General features: G+C 42.6%; 1 protein-coding gene and 1 long non-coding RNA gene across 2 annotated transcripts in view; both read left to right on the top strand.

Moving 5' to 3' along the window:
- LOC147028019 (uncharacterized) overlaps window positions 1-13,174 on the top strand; it is a 102,107-nt gene that overhangs the window by 50,303 nt on the left and 38,630 nt on the right. The gene's annotated exons all lie outside the window — the stretch shown is intronic.
- Window positions 1-13,174, top strand: part of LOC147028020 (uncharacterized) — a 47,955-nt gene that overhangs the window by 16,615 nt on the left and 18,166 nt on the right. The window contains exons 7-9 of the mRNA XM_085877947.1: window positions 3,431-3,667; window positions 5,448-5,567; window positions 8,172-8,283. Coding sequence (XP_085734073.1) covers window positions 3,431-3,667; window positions 5,448-5,567; window positions 8,172-8,283 — 469 coding nt within the window. The remainder of the gene's footprint in view (window positions 1-3,430; window positions 3,668-5,447; window positions 5,568-8,171; window positions 8,284-13,174) is intronic.

Genomic DNA, 13,174 nt, shown 5'->3' with positions numbered 1-13,174 from the left:
CATCTCCATAAAATGTCATGAGAATGTAGTCGGAGAAAGATATCTTTCAAAGACTATAATTGTGAGAAATGTTTGTGTGGGAAAAGAGGAAATCGTGTTTCAAATTATGGAAAGCTTTCCTGGGATTGTCTGATTTGGACTGCTTTGGATGAGGATGTACATAATAAGGAGACTGAGCACCGACTGTGAGAGGCCTTGTGGACCTTGGTGCACATTTATTCTCAATTCACTGGACAAGCTCGCTGTAATTGTTGCAAAGTCTGGTTAAACCTGGTGCACAGGAATCTCTTTTCCAAATATTTTTTTCCCAGGCTTATTTAATAATTCCATTATTTGTTGCTTCATTATTTCACACAAGACCAGAAAGGAGATGTACAAGCAACAGAGAGGATCTCTGTCGAATGTGAGGAAGGGCTGTCTCGGGTGAGGCATCTCTGTGTGTGCCATACGTGGGATAGACTTTAAAACGGGTACTAAAGTCCGAAGTGTGTTTTGAAGATCCCACGGTGTCCGAGATGTGTTGGCGAGATATCACCAGCGTATTGGACAAATTATAAATTCCTGCCCTCACCTTCAGGAGGAATTCCATCAGCAGTCCAGCCATGCCCCCAGCCAATGATGAGACTTGCAACCTTGTGCTGCATACAAAACTAGAACTACATTGTCGATGGCACACCATCGCATATTCCCACGTGCACTGCTTTGTCCCATTAACGCCAGTTTTTTTTTAATCAGCCCCCATGACCCCACCCCCTCTGGCCCGGCCCCGAGGGGTCATATCAAAAATCCGACAGTGTTGTGCACTTCCCCATACATATATCTACTCTGTCCCAAAGTTTCAAGTTCCTATCTCAAACGGTGTAGGAGAAGCTATTTTGACTCCCTATCTGCTAAGCACCCCCTGCCCCCCAAGCACCCTCTGATCATCATGTGTTTTAAAAAATATGTTGTTAAATGTATAACTCATGAATATGTTTGATTTAAAAAGCTATTTGACTGTTTTTTTTTAAATCGACCCCCATGACCCCAACCCCTCTGGCCCGGCCCCTTGGGGTCATATGAAAAATCCGAAAGTGTTGTACACTTCCCCATACATATATCTATTATGTCCCAAATTTTCAAATTCCTATTTTGAATAGTGTAGGAGGAGTTACAGTGCAAGACAGACGGACGTACGGACGGACAGCAGAGACGATCACAATATTCCCGCTTTTCTTCGAAAGCGCGGAATAATAAGAGAAGGGCTGCTTGATGAGTTTTGCGCTTGAGTGGGATCAGTTAAGAAGACAGCTTGGAAAGCCAAGGGACGACAAAGCCTGATAATATTATTCCAAAGGGAGGTGGCAGAGCAGACAAGTGAGATATTAACCAATCGTTTCAATAGATGACCAGAGTCAGAGCAGATTGGATTGAGGAGTAGCAAATGTAATACCATTGTTTCAAGATGACTTGAGTTTAGCAGGAAGATTGTCTCATTTGTCCTACTTTATCCTCAGATACACTGCAAGATTATTGAGAACTGTCAGACCCATTAAACCTTGTTACGCATTTATAGCAATTTAATGGACAGGCTGGAGGTCATTATAACAAAGCCCTGTTTGCTTAACTTTCGTGGTGTGGAAGGTTTTGGTTTGATTAAAGATCAGAGGAAAAACCATTTCATAAAATTATAATTAATTGAAGACAGGCAGCATGGGTGTACTCAAGAGAGCTGATGCTTCATGCATTTCTTGGAATTTGACGAGGAAGCAAAGAGTGGTTCTTTGTGGAATGATGTCAGACTTGGAAGTTGAAGGTCGGAAGTTGTAGGTCTCGCTTGCACCAGACGGAATGCTTTGAATTTAGAGCAAACGTTTAATTTTTATCTCGTCTGACCACAAAATGTTTCTCCACATGCCTGCAGTATCACCCTGCAGAAAACTTCACACAAGCTTTTAGTTGAGTCTTGTTCAGGAATGCCTTCTTTCTTGCCACCTGTCCATGGAGGCCAGCTTTGCGAAAGGAGTGGGATATTGTTGATTGATGAATACTGACCCCATCTCAGACATCGAGCCGAGCAGATTTTTCAAAGTCATTGTTGGATTTACAGTGACATCCTGAACCAGTTTCCTGCTTGTCCAGCTGCTGAGTTTGGATGAGCGACCTGATTTGGGTCGAGTCTGGGTTGTGTGACGTGTCCTCCACTTCTTGATGAAGGATTTCACCATACTCAAAGCGATACAGAATGATTTTCAAATCTTCCTCTAACCCTTTCCTGAAAAGTGCTTCTCCACCACTTTCTGTCTGACTTTTTGGAAAGCTCCTTGGTCTTCATGTTTGCATTGTTGGTTGACCAAGTGAGTTCCATCTGAAAACTCTTTCCATAAGTGTGGGAGATTAATTTTTGAGTTAAACCACTGATTACATCCAGATGAAACTTATTACTCTTATTTTGTGACATTTCAAGCAAATAATTTGCTCCTGAAGTGATTTTGGGTTAATTCAGCAAAGGGTTAAACACTTATCTCGCTGAGAATTATCTAAATTTCTCTGTTAATTTCACTTATCCACATTTTGTCGACATTTTTTTGCCTTATCATTTTGGAGTGGTCCATGAAGTCTCCATGTATTAATTTTGATTTGAAATCATCATGAAATAAGCTCAGGTGGCATCAAAATGTAAATACTTTGGAATGGAGGGGGGTGTGGGGGTGGGGGGTGAATACCTTGTCGGTTCCTGTTTGGAATGGTCTTACTCGGAAGGTAATTACAAAAGGGACCGTGAACTGGTGTTTAATGCAATTGCATAAGTACCGTGATGTTATTGGGATATTGGAGTCGACTTTGAATTGGAAGGTGAAGAATGAATTTGGTGACCTGTGGGTGTTGTTTGGTTATCTTCATGTATTGATTCCCTCAGTTGAGGGTCTTGTAAACCATCAGCGTATGTTAATGTAACCTTCCCAGAGTACTCATGGATTTGGTTATCAGGTTAAGGTTTCGAGTTTCGGGTGTTCTCATTGGAAGGGTGTACGTGCCACAAGCAGACTGAACAAATTGATGAAATGATGCCGAGTTCTCCTTGCACTTCCTTGTCAAAAGATAAATTTTCTTATTTTACAAATGCGATCAAAAATAGAGAATAGATGAAACACAATAATTAGCAATTTTTGTTGCAACATTCGTGTTGTATTTGTCTCACTCCATGTGCTCCAAGTATTTTGAAATTGATTCGTGGATTTGAGGCTTCAAATGTTCATTGATGTCGTGGTGTGGTTATTCCTGTGAAGACAATTTGCCCTACTTTGTTGAATGCATTTCATGTTATATCGATTAAATAAAGATGGTGCTTTTCAAACGAATGGGAACATGAGGTGTGTAAAGATTCCTTCCTGAAAATGATAACTTGTCTTCCACACTTTGATTTCACATTCTTCTTCTCTTCCAACAGTTAGACAACATTTTGTACACTGACCGTGGTGTTCTCAAGGTCACTGACTTTGGCCTTTCAAGTGCGTTTAAGCCTGGCGCTCTTGTGTATGGGAAACAAGGAACGCATGGTTACATGGCTCCAGAAATCTACAGTGCAAATGGCTACAATGGCCCTCCAGTGGATGTGTGGGCTCTTGGTGTTGTCTTGCATTTATTAATAAACAATAAATTCCCATTCTCACGGAAGACAATGAAAGTGAGTGATCCTGTCTTACAATCGTCTGAATCTTTGAGGTGATATTTGTATCTTCATCAGTGACTCCAGCAGATTTAACATCAGCACAAGTCAGAAAAATCATAAGAAGTTTGAAATAACAATAACGTTTTTACCTCTGCCAACAAAGGTGGACGGAGGTTATGTTTTCATCCCTGTCTGTCTGTGTGCAGGAATATCTCAAAACGTTAGAACGGATTCGGATGAAACTTAGTGGACATGTTGGGTGTGTGACAAGGAGGAATACATTCGATTTTGGTGAAGATACACATCCAGATCTGTGTCTGGATACAATATTTTTTTGAAGTTATTCTTCACCATTGAGAGATGGGACCAATATGATATATAGCATGACATCTCAAAAAGTTGTGGATGGATTATGACAAAACTTGGTGGATGAGTTGGGAAGGTGACACGAACAAGTCGATTAGATTTGGGTTGAGGTCCAGATGCAGATCCAGCAATCGGTGGGAAACAAAGCGTAAACTGTTCATCCTGGCGGTGGTACGTGCTCGACTGCATGTCGTTCTCATTGTTAACTGAAACAATTTTACTGGACCATATCATTGCAGTCATGAGTCAGTAGAGTTCTTCAATTTATTCACTTCATGGTTGATTTGTTCATTTGGGAAAAATCACACCAAGTGAATTTGAATTTTGCCCGAAAAGTCAATTCGCCCAAACTGTCCCAAGTTTCGACCAAATCCATGCAACTTTTTGAGTTCAATCGCTCCGATAAATCAATCCAATAAAAAATCCAACTTTTTGAGATATTCTGCTCACAAAGAGACAGACGAACAGGGGTGAAAACATAACTTCTGTTCACTTCAGGTGGTGGAGGTAAATATATGAAACAATTTTCAACAATAATGAAAATGTTGAAATGATTTGACTCAGTGGCATTGTAGTTGGATTGTCCTTTCAAAGTTTCTGAAGTTACTGGTAAGAATCCCACCCCAGCCAAGTAATACCAAAGACTAATAGTGGTATGTGCTGCTTCCTTACCTTGCGCTCAGCATTTAGTGGATAAAGCAGCGACAAACGGTATGGATTGGCATCTCTGGTGGAGTGTGAGGTTGGTGGGGGGCAAGGGGGGTTCTAATCTTTGGAAGAAAAAAGCTGGGCAGCCAAAGGGGAGGATGAGTGCAGTTGGATTTATCCTGAATTTCTCCACTGACTGCGGAGAGAAAAGCGAGATCAGAAGATGGCATCGCCCAGTTTCCATCATGCTTCAGTCTGTGTCGATCATTGGCTGTTTATCTGAAGTCAAATCTGGCATTGTTCAATGTTTCTATTTGCATGTGTTTGTGCAATTCATGTAACTGCTTCTCCATCTCCATCAGGCTAGACATTCGAGAGACAAGTGTGCATATACCTCTCCATGAGCCTTCGACTCTGGAAAACAAAAGCTCTTTTAAGATTTCCCATTTTTATGCAGTCATAATGATATTGAAATTCCTGAATAATAAATCACATTATTCTTTGGAGTTCACCGAAATGTGCAAGTCTTGTCTTCACCTGCTTGTAAATGATTAATGGCTGAGGTAGCAGTGTTAAAAATGTCGGAGATGGTGGAGGAGAGATTCCAATGAAAATGGAGGAGTTGATCATGGGTTAATTTCCCCAGTCAAATATTTCATTTCTTCCAAATTTTTAACCAAACTGTTCATGAGCGTTTTTAAATCTTTCTTGTCCTCTTCCAGTAAATGTAATTTTAATTGTGGTTAATGAATCGGTGAATTTAAATTCAATCTCTTTTCAGAAAATTGTATCTGGCAAGCTCCCATTCAACTTTGAGCCTCCCACTGCTGCTGGCCACACATGTGCTGAACTTTTGAAATCCATGCTTTGTCTGGATCCAATGAAGAGGATCTCGATGAAGGTGTGTGATCATTTAACGTGTTCTGCTTTGGATGTTTGATTTGAATTTAAAATAGTTCAACCAGGACTGCAGAAACTCAATTTTGTGGAATAAGAAGTTCTTGATCAAAGCGGGGTTCAGCAAATTGTTCATTTTCGTCCATCAGTCTTATCAGTGTATGATCAAAGAATAACGGATGTAAATTTAATGTTGTATTTTGAACACAAATCAGAACGTGAATCGGAAGACAAATTTGCCGTTGCACAGTACTTTGGCTCTGAATTCATTCTGATCGCAAATGCACAGAGAGGAGTGAGATCCTATTTCTCTGTCTGCCTGATTGTAGTCAAATAAAATTGAAATTCATTCCCAACAGGAAACCTGCTGCTTCAAAGGACATCATAATGGACACTGACAACAGACACATATAGAACTAATGTCATGTGTTGGAAAGGGTGATGTAATAGACACTGTGTCAGCAGCAGTAAAACCCATAATTTTTGTATTTATATTCCTTTAAACCTTTGTCAACATTAATTTAAATTGAATTATGGACTTGAACACTGAACAACACAAATCGCCGTTCTCATACTTCCAAGAACAATGCTATACGCAGTGCATTTAGAAAGTCTGCACCCTCTTTAAAATTCATCACCTTTTGTTGTCTTATTGCGTTAAATCAGACTTTTTCAACCTTTATTGACACATGGTAACCCATAACTTCCAAGTGAAAAACAAATTCGAAAAATTTTAGAAAATTAATTGACAGACAAAACGAGAGTACGTTGGTTTGATGAGCTTCTTCTTCTTCTTCTTCTTCTTCTTCTTCTTCTTGTTCTTGTTCTTGTTCTTGTTCTTGTTCTTGTTCTTGTTCTTGTTCTTGTTCTTGTTCTTGTTCTTCTTGTTCTTGTTCTTGTTCTTCTTGTTCTTGTTCTTGTTCTTCTTGTTCTTGTTCTTGTTCTTCTTCTTGTTCTTGTTCTTCTTCTTGTTCTTGTTCTTCTTCTTCTTCTTGTTCTTCTTCTTGTTCTTCTTCTTGTTCTTCTTCTTGTTCTTCTTCTTGTTCTTGTTCTTCTTGTTCTTGTTGTTCTTGTTCTTGTTCTTGTTCTTGTTCTTCTTGTTGTTGTTCTTGTTCTTCTTCTTGTTCTTGTTCTTCTTGTTGTTGTTCTTGTTCTTCTTCTTGTTCTTCTTCTTCTTCCTCTTCTTCTTGTTCTTGTTCTTGTTCCTCTTGTTCTTGTTCTTGTTCTTGTTCTTGTTCTTGTTCTTGTTCTTGTTCTTCTTCTTGTTCTTCTTCTTGTTCTTCTTCTTGTTCTTCTTGTTCTTCTTCTTGTTCTTTTTTCTTTTTTATTTTTTCTTTTTCTTCTTCCCTTATGATAGCAACAAATTAAAATACCCTTTTCTTTTCAATTGGGGGGTTCTACATAAAACTGGCCAGCAGCATTTAAAGCCCATGCTATCGACCTGACGAACGCATGCATGTACATGTTCAGAGATGTAGCGACCTTTGCACCCCTCCGGTCAGTTCACTCCAGATCTAATTCATACATGCTTCACTCTGTGGAAGTTTTTTGACATTGAAAACCAAACCATCAGTCTGAAATAGTCCCCTTAATAGAGGAGGGAGAGAGAGACAGACAGAGAGGAGGGGAGAAGGGAGGGGAGATGGGGGGGAAGGGATGGAGATGAGGAGGAGGGGGGTGGGAGAGAGAATGATGGATTGGAGGGGAGGTGAGAGTGAGAAGTGGTCGACGGGGAGATTCCGGAAGATGTGACGTCCAGTTTAACATCCATCTTTGGGATGGATGGATGTTAAACTTTTTTTTAGCAGTCAGAACTGCCGATAAGTTCAATTTCGGAGTTTACATTTTGAAATTTGGCCAACGCAATTCAGAGATTCTCGAGGTTATAGCATGTGCAGAAATTAATTTAAGCCATGAACGCTGGTGTCTCCAGGCATCTCACTCTGGTGTCTCCATCTCACGTTGGTGTCTCCATCTCACGCTGGTGAGCATTGCATTGAATCAAGTGATTCTCTGCTATGATAATCATGTATTCAGAGACATGTGTGAGGAAAGTGGAAAAAGAACAAAAAACCGTTATTCTTCAGAAACAGTTGTGGGCTGTTCCAAATCAAGCCATTATTGAGCAGGCCAAAAAAAAGGTAAATTAAAATATCAGCAAGCTGACTTCCAGTTTAACGTCTATCCGAAGGATGACACACATTGATTAATCACCCTGCCCACAACAGACATGTGCATCTCTCAGCTACTCACTCTGTCAAAGATTATGGCTTCTTTTCAAAGAAGAGTCAGTGCATCAGTGTCAGATAGTGTACGTCTCCTCCATAACTCCAAAACCATGAAACCTTGGGGCCTAAAACTTTGAGTTCATACGATGGGAGTGCTTGAGTGAAAATTGGGTGTTTTGGTTCCTTAATACTCCCTTTTTGAAGATAATTAAGGACATTAATTATCCTTTATCAAGTCTCATCCTCGGTCACCTTACTGTCTTGAGCTGGGGTTTTAATGTCATTTATATGCTTTAACATTGCACAGGTGATCGTGTTCTATTGACTCTCTCATAAAGGAACTTTAGTTTCTGGATGGAGCTAATTGTTTTGTCATGCAGGAGATATTGGTGCATCCATTCATGAAGACCAAGAGTCATGGGCCAAGCAAACGAACATGTGACAGTGAAAGTGCAGATTCAGGACCAAGCAAACGCCTTTGTAAATCCAAAGGTACTGATGCTCTGCTGATTTTGATTGCTTGTTTAACCTTTATTGATTATCGTGAACTTCATGAGCAAGTTCCCGCTTGCCAAGTTCCTGAGCAAGTTCCTACAGAACGAACTCAGGCTTCATCTTCAAGAAAATGTCATTTAATTTTTGGCAAATTGTTGAAAATATCTCAAACTTTTTTAGGCCTTAAAATATTTGCTTCGTTTTGTGACATTCAGCATTGAGTTTACTTTTGCATGTTTAGACAGTGATGCACTGTTATAAAGCTATAAAATTACAAATTGAGCTGATCAGAATTAGGCCCAAGGCAGAGGTTACAAATTCCAGTGAGATGTGAGCTGCTTTGAAATGACCATCTCAATGCTGGCCTTTCTCAGCTATGACCTGGAAGGATGAGTTTAAAGCTAAAGGTGGGAATCGAAAAATGCAGGGAAAGTGTGGTTCGGTACAAAGCATCTTTGATAATAAGTGTCTGTTTGTGTTTGTGTTTGTGTTTGTGTGTGTCCTCCATAACCAAAAACCATGAAATATTACAGCCCGAAACTTTGCATGCATTCCAAGTGGAGCTCCTCGGGAGTGTATGAATGAAAACTGTGTCTTTCGTTAAATTTAAAACCCATTTTTAAGATAATTAACAGCTCACCTTCATGAAAGGTTTATCCTTGGTCAGCCCAACTTCAGCGCGCAGGTGTCTTGGCTGCCATTTTGATTCAGCCTACTCAAAACGCTTTACTTTGGAAACACGATCGACTCCAACCAACTGATTAAATTGTCTGCCGGAATGAGTGGACATGAAATATCCATTTGCGGTGTCTATCGCAATGAGTTGGCAAGCTATCCCCAGCATCCTGGCCAAATTCCAAATTCCTGCTCTCACCATCTGGGGCATTACATGAGCAGCACTGCCACACCCTCAGTCAATGATGCCACCCGTAGCTTTGTGCTGCAAAGGAAAAAGATGACCACACCCCTATGTGTAGTATTCTTATTGTAATACTTTAATTCATTCACCCTTTGAAAAAATTTCCTCTTAATTTTGAAAATTCAAAAACAAGGGATTTTGATCTGTGCACATAGTTTAGAGAATGTGTTCCAATTGTCTGACAAAAAAAACAGATGTTGAATATCTTTTTCACATGTTCAACTCCATGTGGGCTGCTCTGCAGTTGGAGCACTAAACCAATTATTTTATGTTCTGGCCCTTTCTGGAAAAACATTTAATATTGTCTACCCAAAAGCATTGCATGAATATGTTGAATTTTGTTGCTCTTTCTGTTCATGTTTTTCAGCTTGAAAAGTAAAATGTTTACCTCTAAATATGTGCTGAATTGTGGTAATCGAATAGATGTGCAGGTCGTGGACAAAAAATGGGAACAACATTATAAAGTCATTTTATAGGGTGTTGGGCCACCACGTGTGGCCGGTTACGGCCTGTATGCAGCATGGCATAGAGTCGACCACCGTATGGAATTCTGCAGGTGGGATGTGGCACCATTCTTCCACGAGAAAGTAAATCGACTCACACCTGTTCGATGGGAGAAAACGCTGTCTTGTGCATCATTCCAGAATATCCCATAAATACTCGATTGGGGTTAGATCTGGTGACTGAAAGGTCATGGCAAATGGAGAACATCAGTGTCATGCTCATCAAACCATTGGGTGACCACACGTGCTGTGAGGATGGGGGAAGTGTCATCCTGGAAGATACCCTTCCCAACAGGAAATAAATGCTACAACATGGGGTGACGATGATCACTCAGTTCGATTAAGTCATGATCAGCATTGACCGTGCCTTCAAAGGGAATGACTGCACCCAAACAATTCAAGCAAAATGCACTCCAAAACACCATTGGACCACCAGAGCCCTTCACTGTTGGAACCAAGTACTCAGGGTTGTAGAGATCTTTGGGTTGGCGCCATACATGTACAATTGTACTTATCCGTTTTGTCGAGAATATGGTGAAGGACATTTCAACTGACCGTACTGCATTTTTCTACCGCTCAGTAGTCCATTGCCTGTGATCTTTACACCAATGGACTCACAAACTTCGGGACTTCGGGTGGCTGGTTCATGGTTTCAGCGCGCACAAGCTCATCGTTGAATTCGAAATTCCATTGCTGGTGGTGTGACAAAGGAGATTGGCCATGTGCTCATTGATGGTCATTGGAGGATGATCCAGAAAGGCAGGGTCCACCAGACTGCTGAGTTCCTCAATACTAACCACTGGCTTGTTGCAGTAACTCTTAAGTTGCACCTTAAGTTCAGGAGAATGGTACCATCCCAGCCAAGGCTGGAAGTTGGCAAGCAAAGGGATGAGAGGGCAGCTGAGGAGGAGAGGATGAGAGGCAGTTGCAACCAGGCTGAGTGGAGACTTGGAGGGGTCTGGGTGCTTTGGGGGATCCTGAAGAGTTTTGGAGTGCCTTCAAGACTACCGCCCTTGATGTTGCCAGTGAATGTCTTCGAACTCACCGAAGGGCGAAGAAGAATTTGGTCTCTCAAGGGATGCTGGATACCATTGATCAGAGTTGCAGGGCCAGGCTTAATGGCAGAGCTGAGCTGTTCATGGAGCTGAGGCGTAAAACTGTGCGTGCGCTAAGGGTGGACAAGGAGGCCGATGTGCGATGAATCTGAGGGGGTAGAGCATCACCTGTGGTCAAGTGATTGTCGTGCTGCTTGCAGGGGAATTCGCGCATTGTGTTCGTCCAAGCCTGTCCCTCGTTGTGCTGCAGTTCGAGCAGAGGGTGCTGGGCTCTTGACAGCGGAGTCCGAAGTGAAGGCCCGCTGGGCCGGTTACTTAAAGTGGCTGTATCAGGCTGACCAACCAGCTGTTGAGTTGGACGTAAGGGGTGTTTCAATCCCTGTTGCTGACCCACCAATCAACTGTGGTCCACCTTCTTTTGTGGAAACACAGGTTGAGCTGAACTGGTTGAAATGGGGTAAAGCTCCAGGGATCTATGGCATCTATTCTGAACTTCTCAAGGCTGGTGGAAATGCTGCACTCATTGCATGTTGTTCTGTGCTCTGCCTGGAACACAGGCATCATCCAAACTGACTGGAAGAGGGGCCTTGTTGTCCCTCTCTGGAAGGGAAGGGTAATCGCCAAGATTGCAACAACTTCCGAGGGGTGACGCTGCTCTCAGTGCCGGGCAAGGACTTTGCTCAGATAATTCTTGAAAGGGTTCTCCACCATCTGCTTGAGCACCAGCATCCAGAGCAGTCAGGCTTTACAACAGAGGTCAACTATTGACCGCATCCTTGCTCTTCGGGTCCTCACCGAATGCAGACGAGAGTTTCGGCAAGGGCTGCTTGCAGCCTGTGTTTATCTCTGCAAAGCATTTGATTCAGTGAATCAGGATGCCTTCTGGAGGATTCTTGGTCTTCGTGGGGTTCCAGCAAAACTGATCGATCTGATGTCTGAACTTTCCTCTGGTACTGAGAGTGCTGTGAGATGTGGTGGTGCCATCTCTAACTTATTTCCAGTTGTTACTGGAGTTTGAAAGCGATGTGCACTTGCCCCACACTTTTCAGCACTTGCATGGACTGGATTCTGGGGAGGATGTTGGAGAGATCAAGCTGCAGTGCATCGTTTGGGAATGTCAAGATCTCTGCCTTGATTTTGCAGATGATGCAGTTACCTTTGCGGAGACTCGAGATATCCCTAACAGCTTGGGGGGCCTCGAGGTGCTGAATGAGGAGTCGGAGCCGCTGGGATTATGGGTTTCCTGGGTCAAAACTAAGATCCAGGCTTTCATTGACATCTTGGATGCTGCTGTCCTCTCTGTGCCTGCTTGTGTTGAGGATGTTGAGGTTCTGGAGAGATTCACTTCCCTTGGGAATAATGTTCATGTCACTACTGGTTGTGAGCCAGAGGTCAACAGACATCTGGTTTGGGCCTGGGGAGTCATGGATTCACTGGATCATGGGATGTGGCACTGCCGGTACCTGTGTGGGAAATCGAAAGGCCGAGTCTTCAAGTCCTTGGTGCTTCCAGTCTTGCTCTATGGATGTGAGACTTGGACTCTGACCAGGGATCTGAGATGGAGACTTCATTCCTTTGGTACCAGGTTTCTTCGGAGAATCCTTGGCTATCGCTGGTCAGATTTTGTGTCCAACGAGCAGTTGCTGAGAGACTTGTATGAGATTTGTTACCTGTATCGTCCGTGAGCGTCAGCTGCGGCTGAATGGACATGTGGTTGTTTTCCTGATGCTGATCCTGCTCACGAGATTCTCTCAGCGAGGGAGTTTCCTGAGTGGAGGAAGCCAATGTGCCGACGACGTGCCTCATGGTTGCATCAGTTTCATCATCATCTCAAGGAGATGGGGATGAGCCCAGCATCCAGCTGGGGGGATGGCCAGATGGAGGCCTCTGGAGAACCAACGGAAAGTGGACGCAGCGATGTGCTGCTCTGGCGCATGCTCCCAGACCTGACCTGACCTGACTCTCAAACATACATTTTCATGTGTGATGAGTGGTTTGCGGAATGCAACCTGAAGATCGTATCCCACTCTGTGGAGTTTTCTATGGACGGTTGTTGATGAAACTCGCTGCTTGCACCCCAGGTTGAAATTTACAGTCAATTGATCTGCATTTGCTCATCTGCTTTGCCTTGCAATTAATGCATGGATATCATATCCCTGAAGTATGCGCTTCTGCCCACTGTTGCCATTTGCTGATGATGTCTTTCCCTTGGAGTTCAATGCTGACATCACCTGAGACACCATTGTTCATGAAACATGATTAGTTGAGCTGTCTGTCACTGAAGCTCCTGCCAAATGTGCCCCAACAATCATTCCTCTCTCAAAGTGACTAAGGTCTCCTCTTACTGCCAAGCTTGCCATAATGAAAGGCAACCAGGCCTGTGCAGCATTTTTAGCTCAACTGTTCGAAGA

Source organism: Eptatretus burgeri, chromosome 4, assembly GCF_056783735.1.
Source record: "Eptatretus burgeri isolate ZD-2024b chromosome 4, Ebu_testis_v1, whole genome shotgun sequence".
Classification (NCBI taxonomy): Eukaryota; Metazoa; Chordata; class Myxini; order Myxiniformes; family Myxinidae; genus Eptatretus; species Eptatretus burgeri.
Note: the sequence above shows the minus strand (reverse complement) of the source record. Positions and strands in the feature narration are given on the sequence as shown.